At 42.3% G+C, this 14,714-nt stretch overlaps 1 protein-coding gene across 1 annotated transcript in view; it reads right to left on the reverse strand.

The window, feature by feature from the left end:
• Nucleotides 1-14,714, reverse strand: part of LOC120937687 (two pore calcium channel protein 1-like) — a 73,636-nt gene that overhangs the window by 37,841 nt on the left and 21,081 nt on the right. The window contains exons 2-7 of the mRNA XM_040351097.1: nucleotides 13,033-13,115; nucleotides 12,294-12,408; nucleotides 10,699-10,827; nucleotides 10,149-10,265; nucleotides 3,475-3,593; nucleotides 751-852 (exon numbers count right to left, since the gene is read on the reverse strand). Coding sequence (XP_040207031.1) covers nucleotides 751-852; nucleotides 3,475-3,593; nucleotides 10,149-10,265; nucleotides 10,699-10,827; nucleotides 12,294-12,408; nucleotides 13,033-13,115 — 665 coding nt within the window. The remainder of the gene's footprint in view (nucleotides 1-750; nucleotides 853-3,474; nucleotides 3,594-10,148; nucleotides 10,266-10,698; nucleotides 10,828-12,293; nucleotides 12,409-13,032; nucleotides 13,116-14,714) is intronic.

Here is a 14,714-nt window from a genome sequence, read left to right on the forward strand (position 1 = left end):
CAGAGAGGGGGGGGGGTGGAGGCATAAGATGAGAGGAAGTTCCACTTTAGGGGGGAACTCTGCTTTAATTTCTTCATTTTCCAAAAAATAAATAAAAAAGTGGCACAAAATTACAACTTCAAAAAACACGACATGTCTCTTACTAAATACCTTGGACGGTCTACTTTCCAAAAAGGGGTAATTTGGGGATATTTGTACTGTCCTGGTATTTTAGGGCCTCAAGAAATGAAATAGATATTCAGTACATCAGGATTGATCAATTTTTAAATATATATACACACCATGCTTTGTAGACTATATAAAATTTACACCCAGAGTAATATAGACTGATTTGGATGTTTAATCAAAGAAGTGCAGCAGACTACATTTTGGCCTATTTTTATGAAGAAAGATTATTTGTTTGCAAAACTATATAACAGACAAACTTTTTTTTCAAAATGTTCAGTACTTTTTCATTTATTTAGCAAGTACTGTGGTAACAAATACCACCATAAGAAAGCTTAGAAAAATTATATAAGTTTCATTTGGGTACAGTGTTGCATGGCCACACCATTGCCAGTTAAAATAGCGCAGTGCTGAATATCAGAGCGGAGTGCGAATGTAATGTAGTGGAAAACGCACAGGAATCGCTGCAAATCCTGCACTGCATCAGTGTAAACCGAGACTTTATGTTCTTTAATCCAATTTTAGGAAACTGTACAATAGGTATCCTGCTGATAAAACTGTTAAATTAATACAGTTACAACTTACATGACATCAGGGCTATTAGCAGTAGTTACCAGCACATAAAGACTAAATACAGCTTCGAGGTAGTTTTCAAAGTAAGCTTCTCCATCAGCTGTCTTGAGTTTTCTGCAAATACATTTTTTAGGTTTTAAATAAACTCAGCACAGCACAAATAACACATGGCTGCAATAAGAACTACAGCAAAGACACTAAATATGTTCTATACTTCTAAAAAAGAACATCCAATCAGAGTGGAAAAAATGCAAGGGGAAAAAGTGACATCTAAAACGCGTCATCGGAGTCTAATGCCGCATACACGCGACCGTTTTTCGGGTTGTAAAAAATTACGTTTTTTTTTTATGTCATTAAAAACGATTGTGTGTGGGCTCTAGAGCATTTTTCACGATGTAAAAAATGGGCATTAAAAATTTCGAACATGCTCTAATTTTTCACGTCGTTTTTAACGTTGTAAAAAATGGTTGTGTGTGTGGGCTTTAACGACGTAAAAAAAGATGTGCATGCTCAGAAGCAAGTTATAAAAAGGAGCCCTCGTTCTGTTAAAACCAGCGTTCGTAATGGAGTAAGCACATTCATCACGCTGTAACAGACTGAAAAGCGACAATCGTGTGTAGTGCAAGGCCGTTTTAATGATCGGGTTGAAAAAAACTTTGTTTTTTTCTAGACCCTTAAAAACGTCATTTTTTACAACCCGAAAAACGGTGGCGTGTACGCGGCATTAAACATTTATAAATAAATGATAAAATTAATCAGGAGGTTCTGTAACATTGTTGTCGACTATACATTGACTATGCTTTGACATATCTGTCAATCCTCAGTGCTTTTTCTTTTAAATAGAAGGAAATGTTCACAAAGTTTACCGAAAATGTTGGAAAATCTTCATTGCAACAGCACACACCACTACTCATTATCACTTGCATGTAAACCAGTGGCTGCTGCTCATAAGGGGCGCAGGGTGTAGCCCCCCCAATCCATGCGCCTGGCCCCTAACCTCCATGCACGGTACTGGGCGCATGAATTTCAATGTTTTTTTTTTTTGAAGCACATAATTAGACAGAGGCTCTAATTGACTTCAAAAAGGGTGGGCTGGGGGGGAACGCACTGTGTCCCGAGCCCACCCACTTGTGTGTCATTAGCAAATTAATATTCACTAATCACTAGTCTTCCTGCTTCTCCTCCCCAAGACCCAATTAGCCGGGTGGAGAAGCGACCACCGGGACTCGGCAGATGCAGGGGGGGGGGGGGGGGGGAGCTGCCGAAGCCACGACCTGGATGGGGTAAGTGCAGGACTGGCAGGCATCGATAAATCGAGCAATTAGGGGGTGGGGGTGTTTGGGGGGGGGAGTGAGGGGGCCAGGTTTGTTTGCCCCCCCCCCAAAAAAAAATTAAGCACCAGCTGACACTGATGTAAACTTGTTTTAGGGGAGAGGACAGAGGAGATACTTACCTGACCCACTGATCCTCCCCTACACAAGACCGGTCCGTATGGCTCCTGCCCCCCCTGTGCCCAAGCAGTCTTGAAAATGGACTGTTCCTGACATCAGCACGCTCAGAGCACACCTCTAAAAAGCAATCCACTGCAGATTATTTTCAGAGGGGCAGCAAGGTCTGCTGCAAATGTAAACCTAATCTTAAAGAGAATATAAGGCAGGGATATGCAATTAGCGGACCTCCAGCTGTTGCAGAACTACAATTCCCATGAGGCATAACAAGACTCTGACAGCCACAAGCATAACACTCAAAGGCAGAGGCATGATGGGACTTAGTAGTTTTGCAACAGCTGGAGGTCCGCTAATTGCATATCCCTGATATAAGGTATACCCTCCTGCAGCAGAAGATACAGGTTTCTGCTTATTGGGGGTCCATAAGCTACAGTACAACATATACATGACCAAAAAAGGTCTACTTTCAGACAAGTTTGTAATATTAGGAATACAGATAAAACAGGTGCAGTGCCCAGAAACGGTAGTATATTACTATGAATATAATGTCATAACTACATAACTACAGAGAATGTGGAGGGTTACTTCCCTGAGGCCCAAGGGGTCAAGGGGACCCAATTTGAACCTCATATTGTTTTTATCCATTTTCTGACATTGCATCCTCTAAAGCAGGGGTCTCCAAACTTTCTAAACATAGGGCCAGTTTACTATGCTTCAGACTTTAGGGGGGCTGGATTGTGGCCATTGGGAGTAGAAATTGTCCTGGCATCATTGGGAGTAAACAACGCAAACAATTTCTTCGCCCAGTACATATACTAGGGGGGAAGAATAGTGCCCCATCGTTGCCGTCAGTGGGAGGAATAGTGTCCCCTCGCTGCCGTCAGTGGGAAGAACAGTGTGCCCTCGCTGCCGTCAGTGGGACGAATAGTGTCCCCTCGCTGCCGTCAGTGGGACGAATAGTGTCCTTTCTTCGGGGTCAGTGGGTGGAATAGTGCCCCACTGGTAATGTCAGTAGCAACAAGTATGCCCCACTGTTGGTGTCAGTGGGAGGAATAGTGTCTTGTATCAGTGGATGGTAAAGTGCCCCAAGGGCCAGATAAAGGCAAGCAAAAGGTCACATCTGGCCCACGGGCCGCACTTTTGGAAACCACTGCTCTGGATAAAGCAATAAAACAATGAAAAATAACTAACTATTAACAGTGGAGCAATCAGAGCATGCAACTAAGGAACAGCATGGAAACAAGGGAAAAGATTTGCAAATAAAAATAGGTCATGAATCTTTGCTCACCTGTTTGCAAAAAGTTTCAAAGCCATGAGAGAAAAAATGAGGACACTGAACATAAAGAGAAGGAAGACATAGAGGATCTCAGGTAAAGTGTTTCTAATGCTGCGGAATGCTCGACGAATCTGCAATAAATATATCAATCACACACAAACAGTTCAAACAATTATTTTTTAGATCTCCAATTTAATAAACACAACAGAACTTAAGAGCTCTAATGAAGCATTACATGCTGCAAATAATTCTGTACATGTGAATTTGCCTGACTTTAGTGCCCTGACCTGTTGACAAATTCCTGTGTTCTGGGATTCATTTCCCTTTTGCTTTTCAGTTTCATTGAAGTAGAACTAAAGGCATTTTATTTTTATTTTAGATAGAGCAATGGAGGGTTATAACCCCTGTACGATTTTTTTTTCACCATCTGTGTCCCATTGCCAGGGCCGCCATCAGGGGGGTACAGGCAGTACACCTGTAAGGGGCCCGGATGGCAACCCCCTTCTTATTTAGTTATTTTTTTTTTGTAAGGGGCCTGGAGGCTTCCAGGGCCCCGGATGGCAACCCCCCTTTTTTTTTCTAAAAAAAAATAAAATAATGTAAAATTGAGATATATATATATATATATATATATATATATATATATATATATATATATATATATATATATATATATATATATATATATATATATAATATTGTGACAGGAAGTCAGGTAAATCTGTGGGTGTTGTCACAGACGGGAGATACATTTCTGCCTTGTTTAGACAATATACCAATTATTATCAGGTGTCGGCTGCAGAAGCAGCCAGAAAGATTTAAGGGCGTTGGAAAACTTCAGCTGTTCAGAATGAGGCAATTAAGGCCTATATAAGTAATCCAGAGGATTACTTCTGATTGCTGCATCCTGAGGCATTTTGAGTGAAGGAGAGCAGTGAGCAGAAATACTTCTGAAGAGGTGAGGTGCTGTTGATTTTTCAGTGTGATCAAAATCAAAAAGAGACTATTGTTTTCTGCTGTAGGACCAGCAGTGTCTGCCCAGCACTAGGCTGTGCCAGACTCCATAGATAGGTTCCTGCGTGGTGAAGGTAGACGCCCCAAGTGGCCAGGGTTTATTTTATGTTTGATTTTGTTTATGCCGTTTGGATGCTTGCACTTGTTTCCAGCAAGATGGAAGAATAAACCAAAATCTTTGCTTTCAACCGTCTTCGGCTGTTTCGCTGTATAAATCAGTGTGTAGTGAACCCATCCAGGGGGTCACACACCCCGCTACCGAGCTAACCCCTTACAATATATATATATATATATATATATATATATATATATATATATATATATATATATATATATATATAAAATATATTATATTAAAGGGCCCAGGGGTCCCCAGTGCTCCAGATGGCAGCCCCACCTTTATTTTTATTTTTTTATAAAGATTTATTTTTTTAAAGGTGCCAGGTGGCTACCTCCCCTATTTTTATATATTTTCTTAATTTCTCTTTTTTCTAAGGGGCCCAGAGGTCCCCAGGGCAACCCCCCCCTTTTTTTTTTGTTCGTCGGAACCCCCCCTGCTTCTCATTTCACGCCCCCCCCGGGTCTCATTTTTCTTTTTCTCAATTAGCGGCGGCACCCCCCGCTTCTCAATTCGCGGAGAGGCAGTTCCCTCGCTTATCCAATTTGAGGCGGCAGCACCCCCCCCCCGGTTCTCTGCTCAAGGGGGCCCATGCCTGAAGCCGTGTAAGGGGCCCCATAATTCCTGATGGCGGCCATGCCCATTGCAGAGATTTCCCATCACTTCCTGTCCCATAGCCAAACAGGTAGTGACAGGAAACCCCTACAAATTAAGGAATTCTTTGGGGACCCCCAGGTCACCTAAAACCAGTGTCCCCATTGGAAGATTTCCCATCTATTACTTTTCTGGGGACAACAAAAATCTTTTCTTTAAGGCCCCTTTCAGATGTCCGCTCCGCCTGTCCGTTATTACAAGTCCGTTAACGGACTTGTAATACATCCCTATGGGATCGCGTCCGTTAGCGGATGGAGCATCCGCTAGCGTCCGCGTCCGTCGGGATCCGGTTTTCGGACGGAAGAAAACCCTATTTTTCTTCCGTCCGGCGGAACAGAACGGACAGACGGTCCATCTGCATCCGGTTCCCCATAGGGCAGAGCGGAGCTGAGACAGGGCGGTCCCTGCACTGTGTGCGGGGACCGCCCTATCTGCCGACAGCTCAGCGGGGATCCCCGCTGAGCCGACGGAGACACACGGAGCGGACCCAGAAACGGTCCGCTCCGTGTGAAAGAGCCCTAACTTTCACTTTAAATTATAAATAGTAAACAGGACAAATAGAGAGGGGCTAATCCCCATAACATGGGGACTGACGGCAATAAAAGCTGACAGGTGTTCTAATCCCTCTCTATTCCATCTAAAACAGAAATAATTTTCTTCCCATAAATAGAGCTTTCTTTTGGTGGCATTTGATCACCTCTGGGGTTTTTATTCCCCGTGACCAAGTCTTCCTGAAGACGAAACGTTGGGAGGCTGACGTGCTGACGTCACCGCGTATTGAGGACGTACCTCGTTTGTTTGCCGGCCGCTTCTGTCCTTACTGTTTTTAAACGTCTTAATTGTAAGTGTTCTACTTACTTTATTTTTAATAAATCCTGACGGTACTTCACTATGTGAGTCTGTATATATTTTTCATTGGGACCTGGCTACCTGATCTCTGGATTGAAAGGACCAGTTTGAAACACTTCTCTGCTGACAGCTGTAACACACTACCATGCATTATTGATCCCTTGAGGGTCGCTAAGTTCCGGTAAGGGTCAGTGTGTCTCTATGGTGGTGGTGCTTCAGCTTTACTTCACAGTGTCTGTCATTATTAGTCACCGGGAGATAGCCAGAGTGTCTGTTTGCCATACGATTTTGCACTATTGTTGTGTTTTTTTTCCTTTTCTACTGGGCTGAGTCCATTGATGTGGGAGCTTCTCAACCGTCCTAAGTTGGATCTTCAATTGGTTACATCACGGATTGCTTATTCTGATCCATAGGGATCTATTCTTCCGGTAAGGGTCAGCTTGAACGTGTTTTCCCCGATATTGATCCAGCATTAGCTACGGAATTGGATTTGTTTCTTATTGTTTGGACAATTGCACATTTCTTCACCAATTTTGTATGTTCATAACTATTGGGACTATCTACACAGTTGACCCTTTGGTCATCATTACGAGGTGTTTCTAGCACAACTCCTTTTTATATTTATATTTATTTTATATGGTCACTTACATATAAGGTTTTTCAGCGCAACTCCTATTTTTCACTATTCGTTTTTAGTCTTTGCTAAACAAACTAAAAAAGACCAAAAAGTTTTTCTTAGGCCCCGTACAGACGACCGAACATGTCTGCTGAAACTGGTCCGCGGACCAGTTTCAGCAGACATGTTCGGTCGTCTGTACAGCCGAGCGGACAGGATTCCAGCATACATTTGCCCGCCAGGCCTTTTTCCAGCGGGCAAATATTTCCAAACTTGTTTAGAAACAGCCCACTGGAATCCTGTCCGCTCGGACATGTTCGGTCGTCTGTACAGACCTACCGTACATGTCCGAGCGGCCGCCATCCCTCGCATGCGTCGAATGACTTCGACGCATGCGTGGAAGCATTGACCTTCCTGCGTCGCGCACAACGCCGCGTCATCGTCGTGGTGACGGCGCGGACACGTCACCACGCTGTCTGTCCGCGCGGATTGCCTCTCATTTCTGTCTGATGGTGTGTACAACCATCAGACAGAAATCTCCGACCGGACATGTCCGATGAAAACGGTCCGGCGGACCGTTTTCAGCGGACTGTCCGGTCGTGTGTACAAGGCCTTAGTTTCTGTCATAAAATGTTGTTTTCTCCTTTACTGACGGACGCTGATATGTAGAATTGATGGGACTGATATGCAGCTCTGATGGGCACGATAGGCAGCACTGATATGTATAATTGATGGGCACGATAGGCAGCACTGATATGTAGAATTGATGAGCACTGATGGGCACCGATAAAACGATAAGTGGCACTGATGGGCACTGACAGTTGACACTGGTGTGGCCAGAGGTGCGGGGGTGCTGGAGTGTTTAGTTTCTCCGAGTGTCACCAGCGCCCCCGCACCTCTGGTTAAATGTGGTACTACACACCCCAGCGGCTTGAATCCTGCTCATCTTGCGAGACAACGCTCGCAAAGCGAGTTAGGATTTAAAAAAATAAAATAGCTTGTATTGCAAAACGTTCGTAAACCGCGTAACTCGCAGAGGTTCCACTGCACATGTTTTTGTTAACATTTTTTGTTTGAGTATAGATCTAGGTTTGTTCCAAGCATGGCTGAATACATTTAGGCTTCATGCACATTGGACGTTTTTACAGTTGCTGCTTTTGGCTTCAGGCGTTTTTTTTCCTGCAGTCAGTAAACTCTCCAGCATGTTATCCTATGTGTCCATGCACCCATAGGCTTTTATCAGTGTTTTTGGCTGAAAAAAAAACAAAACAGAACTAGCAAGTTTGAAGAGATTTTTAGCATAAAAAAAGCTCTGAAAAAAGCTGAAAATGCAGCCATTCAGCATTTTTGAGCCATAAGTTTTTGTGGGAGTATAGTTTTGCTAAAAAATGAAAACGCTAATGCTACAAACCTTTTTTTAATGTGGTATACTACAGATAAAGCTAGTGGCATGTATAACGTCCATCCAGTATGCATGAGGCCTTACTGCTGACCGATTTGCTACCTCTGCTGGAAGTCTATTCCAAGCATCAACTACTTTTTTGTTAAAATAACACTTTTGAAGATTAGTTTTGAATTTTCCTCTTGCCAGTTTGAAATCATGTCCCCATGTTCTTGATCTTGGCTTTATATTGAAAATACTGCCCTTCACGAACCTCATGTCTCCTACTTCCCTTCTTATTTCCTCCAGACTGTACAAATAAAGTCGCTGAAGTCTGTGATTAAAAAGTTCAGTGAATGGTCCAACAACTATATCTCAAAGTTCTCTTAGAACTCTGGGATGAATATCATCATGGATCGTTGCGTTATTAGGTTTTAATCAAGCCAGTTCCTTGGGTTCCTTAGGTATTTCTGGGTACCTCTGTCTCCATAAATCCTGGAAATTAATCATTACTAGAACTAAACTAGATTTACTAAAAAGGTAAATAAACTGTGAATTTTACAAGTCTGGGAAAAAAAAAGTGCAACTTAATTTGTAAAATTCACAGTCTATTTGCCTTTAGTGAATCCACCCTTTTGAGTGGCTTTTAATTTTAGCAATGAATGATCTGCTTTTTCACGAAGTTGTTATTCCCATAGGTGATCAGTCCTGTGCAGACATTAGTTTACTTTTGCATCACTACCGCTAATCTGCCTGCCAGCAGCGTCTAGTAGGTGAGTGGGTATGCACTGGTTGAGCAGACACACACAGCTGAGTGTGACAGGTATGGGTGCACAGAGCCGGATGTACAGGCTCTGTGTCTGGGTTTGTGCACCAGCCCCTGCAGATCTGTCAAATCTGGCTGTGAGAGGGAGTCTGTACAGTTAATGTGTACCAATTCACTATCTACAGCAGGGGTCTCAAACTGGCGGCCCCCCAGCTGTTGCGAAACTACAAGTCCCATCATGCCTCTGCCTGTGGGAGTCATGCTTGTAACTGTCAGCCTTGCAATACCTCATGGGACTTGTAGTTTCGCAACATCTGGAGGGCCGCCAGTTTGAGACCCCTGATCTACAGGCTGCCTGCATGCAGTTCAGTAGTAGTGAAGAAAGCAAACAAATGGCTCAGTGCGCCAAACAGCATCTAGATGAGCCTCAAAACGTCCCAAAAAAACCCGCTATCTTTGGAGAGAATTCAACAAGGCCTATGAAGAGAAGCACACCTTTCCCATCGAGAATATCTCTGTTCTGTGAGGAGAGGAGATGCAGATAGTGAGTTCCTAATAGCTGGGAACCATGATCTGCCATCTCCTATAGCGAGTCCCCTCCCCCCACAGTTAGAACACACACTAGGGAACCCAGTCATCCCCTGGATTACCCCTAGTGTTAACCCCTTCCCTGCCAGTGAAATTTTTACAGTAATCAGTGCATTTTAATAGCACGGATCGCTGTATTAATGCCAATGGCCCCAAAAATGTGTCAAGTGTCCGATGTGTCCGCCATAATGTCGCAGTCCCGATAAAATAATAATAAAAATGCCATAAATCTATCCCCTATTTTGTAGACGCAATAACTTTTGGGCAAACCAATCAATATACGCTTATTGCGATTTTTATTACCAAAAATATGTAGAAGAATATATATCGGCCTAAACTGAGAAAAAAAATAGTTTTAAAATGAATTGGGATATTTATTATAGCAAAAAAGTACAAAATATTGCGTTTTTTTCCAAAATTGTCACTCTAATTTTGTTTATAGCGCAAAAAATAAAAACCCCAGAGATGATCAAATACCACCAAAAGAAAGCTCCATTTGTGGGAAAAAATTAATAAATTTTGTTTGGGTACAGCGTCGTATGACCGCGCCATTGTCAGTTAAAGCAACGCAGTGCCGTTTCGCAAAAAATGGCCTGGTCATTGAGCAGCCAAATCTTCCGAGGCGGAAGTGGTTAAATAAAAATAAAAATAAAAGAACTGAGACAAAAAACACAACAGAAATATGGGCGCATTAACATACCTGCCGACTTTCAGCAAAGTTAACCAAGTAAATGGGACGTAGCACTCTTGACCATCGAATGCTGTGAATGTGAGCTATACTCAAACATCCATAGATAATAAGATCGATTAAATTAAGCTGTCCAAAATAAAACATACAATATTAATGCAAAGTTAAACCTATTTTTGTATACAGTAAAAACAAATACATTTCACCACATATTGGTGTGCATGTTCTGTGTGCTGTGGTGTGCCAAGTTGTCACAAATGGTGCACGTACATTATTTTGCATGTTTGGGCCCACCAAGGCCCCAAAAATAGTAAATTGGCTGCCTCAAACAGCAACAGCATGCATTAATATAAAATGTGATAAAAATTAAATCAGTGGGGGATGGTGGCAAACACATTCTTTTCAGTCAGTGACCTGAACTTTGAACTGACATCTACCACACCCACAAACTATAGACTAAAACCAGCCATACATGGATTGAAATGTGGCTGGTTCAGCAGGGACGGGCCAAATTTTGATCATGTATGGGCAGGCTGGTTGTACACAAGTATAAATTACCTACCAGTATTGTGACAATTACACAGATATTCTTGGTGTCTTTCCAGAACACATTGCGAGGAGTGACTTTACTAAAATGTACAAGGCGTGCAAAGAAAGCCATTAGGCAGAAAACTTCGACAATGGAAGTAGCCTGAAAAACAAAAAATAATGAGTCAGATAGAGATCGAGTAGAGTTCCTTTATGATAAGGTGTATCTCTACGCAAAACTTTCTTTTTTGGATACAGCAAGAAAGACCTGTTAAGTTTTTCTTGGTTCACTCCTTTGCAGAGCTTTTTTTCCTCAGAAAATAGGTGCAGGAACTTAACCACGACCCCGTTCAGATTTCACAAACAGTAGAAGGGTCTTAAAGGGGCATTAAATACCATACAGAATGCAGAGTTCAGGTGGTTACACACAGAGTGCAGAGCTGTCACTTGTAAACACAGAAACCAGACTTCTGTGTTTACAAGTGATTGTGGTGAGCAGGCACCAAAGGGTCTGAGCCAGAGGTGGTGGAACTGCGTTCCCCCTGAAAAAAAAGCCCTGTTCCTTTGTATTCCCATGTACAGCTATAGAAATACAAATTATAAAAAATAAGAATAAAATTTGAACTGATAACCATTGTCACCTATAAACATAGTGAAGAGGAATCCAAAATGTTTTCAGGTAAAAAACAAAAAGTGTAGAAGATCAATGGACTATGAGGATGTTCATCAGCACCCTGGTAGCTCATTGAAAACGAAAAGCCACCAAGCTGCAATGGGTGACGGTATTTGTACGCATTCACTAAAAAAAAAAAAAACATGAATGAATAAAGCAGCCTTGTAAGTGGTGCTACACATGGCCATCCTGTTTGCACATAGTGACAGCGGGTGCGGGGAGAAGATAATTTGCCCATAGTGCAGATTTGCAATGCAATTTTTTAATGTAAAATAAATTATTGCACTTACAGGAATTCAGTGAAAACACAGCCCGATATGATGCACCATGTGCGGTTTGTAAACAGGATCTCGGCATCCTCTTAGATTCCTTTTCACCATATATAAAAAAAATGCTAGCAATGTCTGCCAGTCAAAGGAAGAGGGAGGAGGTAATCCCAAAAGCTGCACATCCGTCTTGTTCTGTGGTTAGTGTGAGTGCCAAGGGGCAAACTCAGCATGGGCTCCAACCAGGCCACGCCCCAATGCGTTTCGCTCCGCCCCGTCATGATCCCTGCGACCAAGCTCTGGGGGGGGGGGGGGGGGGGGGACACGCTGGGGCATGGCCTAGTTGGAGCCCAGGCTGAGGTTGCCACTCTGACACCAACCACAGGACGAGACGGATGTGCGGCTTCAGGGATTACACCCTCCCTTTTCCTTTGAGCTACAGCAGGAGGCTAGGACAAGCTCCACTCCACCCACCAGTGGCACTCCCAGCAATGGCTGCAAAACTATCATATGCACCCCACAAAGGGTCATAGGTCACAATCTCTGCCAGCTACTAGCTTCCACTAGCAAAAAGAGGCAAACTCAAGTAACCTAAACAAAAAATTTTATGTGACAGAGATCCAGGGCATGTCTAACTACAATATATTGCCTGTGGTTAGATTTATACCAGTTTAAGCAATCCAATCTTACCAGGAATGGAAGTGGATATACAGCAGGTTCTTCAAAGACTGCCAGAGCCAAGTCAACGGTTATACAGACATAGGTTGCCAGCTGCATAGCCCAGTGGTTATAGAAATAGTAAAGTCTACAAAACAAAAATGTACATTATAGTGACAACATAAAGTAATTAAAGCAGATAAAACAACTATTTAATATCTTAATCCTTAATATATTTACAGTATTTGTCAATTTCTATATATTAGACTAGTTACTAGAAAACACATCAAAAATTCACATCAGTTCCTTCTCCTAAATGAGCTTACAAAGAGAAGCCAACATTGGGTGGAGGACACCTAACCTATCAGTATGTTAGGATGAAGGAAAAAAGCTGGGACAGCCGCACTCCAAAAAAACTCCTCCTTTAATTAAAAATCACAAAATACATGCCACAGCAAAAAACAGCACAACAAAAGAAAAGCTGACGTTTCGCACTATGCCTTAGTGCTTCTTCATAGCCTCAGAAAATACCAAACCAACATACAATGTAGTTGGTGGAAACAGCACAGCATAATATTTTTGGGGGGTAATTATCGAAGACAGTAAACCTGGCTATGCATGGGTTGATTTTCTTTCCTGAAACTATGGGTTGGTTGCCTGGGATACAGGGAATTTGACAATCTTTGTCCATATAGAGCACTTGGTTTGCGTCAGTGCATTCCTGTAAAACAACAAAAAAAGCTTTTCATGTGATAAATTGAAATATACTAACCTTATTGACTGAGGTGATGTTTCAAAAGGAATGTTTCTGTTGTACTGAGCATCATAAACATATGCGGCAGCCAGGAGAAGATTCTGAGCAGAGAAAAAAAAAAAAGAGGAGAATAATTCTGGCTCATTAAAGCGGTAATAAAACTGGTTCTAAAAAGGCACACGTTTTTGTTTTTTTAAAGCAGAACTACACCCAAAAGGGGAGTTTTGCTTGTTTGCACCCCCCCGCCACTTTTTTTGGGGGTGACAGAGTATCTGGTTTTGACAGGTACCCACTCCCACTTCAGATCGCCATGGCTGTAACTGGTATGGCCGTGATCAGGGACACTATAACTAACTGACTCATGTGGCGGTGATCAGGGACACTATAACTGACTGATTTGTTTGGGCGGTGATTAGGGACACTGACTGGTGCAGTGCAGTGTTACCGTAGTAACACTGTACTACTCTGGATGGGGAGGAGCAGAGCTTTTTTTCTCAGAAAATAGGTGCAGGAACTCACCCACGACCCGTTCAGATTTCACAAACAGTAGAAGGGTCTTAAAGGGGCATTAAATACCAGAATTGCATTACATACAGAGTGCAGAGTTCAGGGGGTTACAAAGCTGTCACTTGTAAACAAAAAAAAACAGACTTCTGTGTTTACAAGTGATTGCAGTAAGCAGGCACCAAAGGGTCTGAGCCAAAGGTAGTGGAACCGAGTTCCCCCAAGTTCCCCCTGAAAAAAAGCCCTGGGGAGGAGGTAATGGAATCAGGGATTTTTTTTCACACTCTGCTTATTACAGTGAAGACTTGAGTGAGTGAGTGACTTGTATAGCGCAACAAATGCGAACTTAATCGCCTCAAGGCGCTTTGCATCCAGTGTTGTCCTGGTCCTTCAGAAGAGGTGGGAAGTCTTGAGGAAGTCTTCTGCGTTATGTAGGGAAGTGTCCCTCACATCTTCTGTACATGACCACACCATCCTGGAAATTATTGCTGGCATCTACAAATCTACAGAAGAGACCTATGATCCAATGTGAAATATCAAGTTCAGAGTAAGAAGCTTGTTCTGGACTCCTGATGTGATGCTGCTATTGTCTGCCACCTTATCTCTCTTGCCATCATCATCATCCCTGTTTTAGTATTTTCTCCTCCATTAAACCTACTCATCCAGGGCCATATTTACCATGGTGGAACTTGTGAGCCAGTGTCTAGGGTAGCAAAGTATGTGGGCAGAACCAAGCTTCAAAAGGTTACAAATTTTGGTATTTTTTTACTTTCCCTCTACCTTCGGACAATAGTGTTTGCAATCAGCAAGAAAACTGTAGTAGGATGAGGATTCCCCCACAATAACTTTGTAGAAGTCTCTATCCCCATCTTCCTTGATCTTTAGAGTGTGCCTATTCAGATCCCTATACATTACTTCAATGGCTGTTCAGGGACTATTAGATATTGTCCAGAGTGGATAAAAAAATTCAATGATTTAAAAAAACGAAAAAAACAAACACACACACACACACACGACCAGATTTTTTAATTTCAAATTGAATTATTTAGATTTTTATTAAGTTTATTTTAATAAAATGCGGTATCATCCAAAATGGATAAAAAAATCTATTTAAAAAAACAAAACACCCACACACACACGATAAGATTTTTTATTTTGAATTGGATTATTTTAGGTCACAGGCATAGTGGTACTGT

This window comes from Rana temporaria, chromosome 4 (assembly GCF_905171775.1).
Source record: "Rana temporaria chromosome 4, aRanTem1.1, whole genome shotgun sequence".
Taxonomy (NCBI): Eukaryota; Metazoa; Chordata; class Amphibia; order Anura; family Ranidae; genus Rana; species Rana temporaria.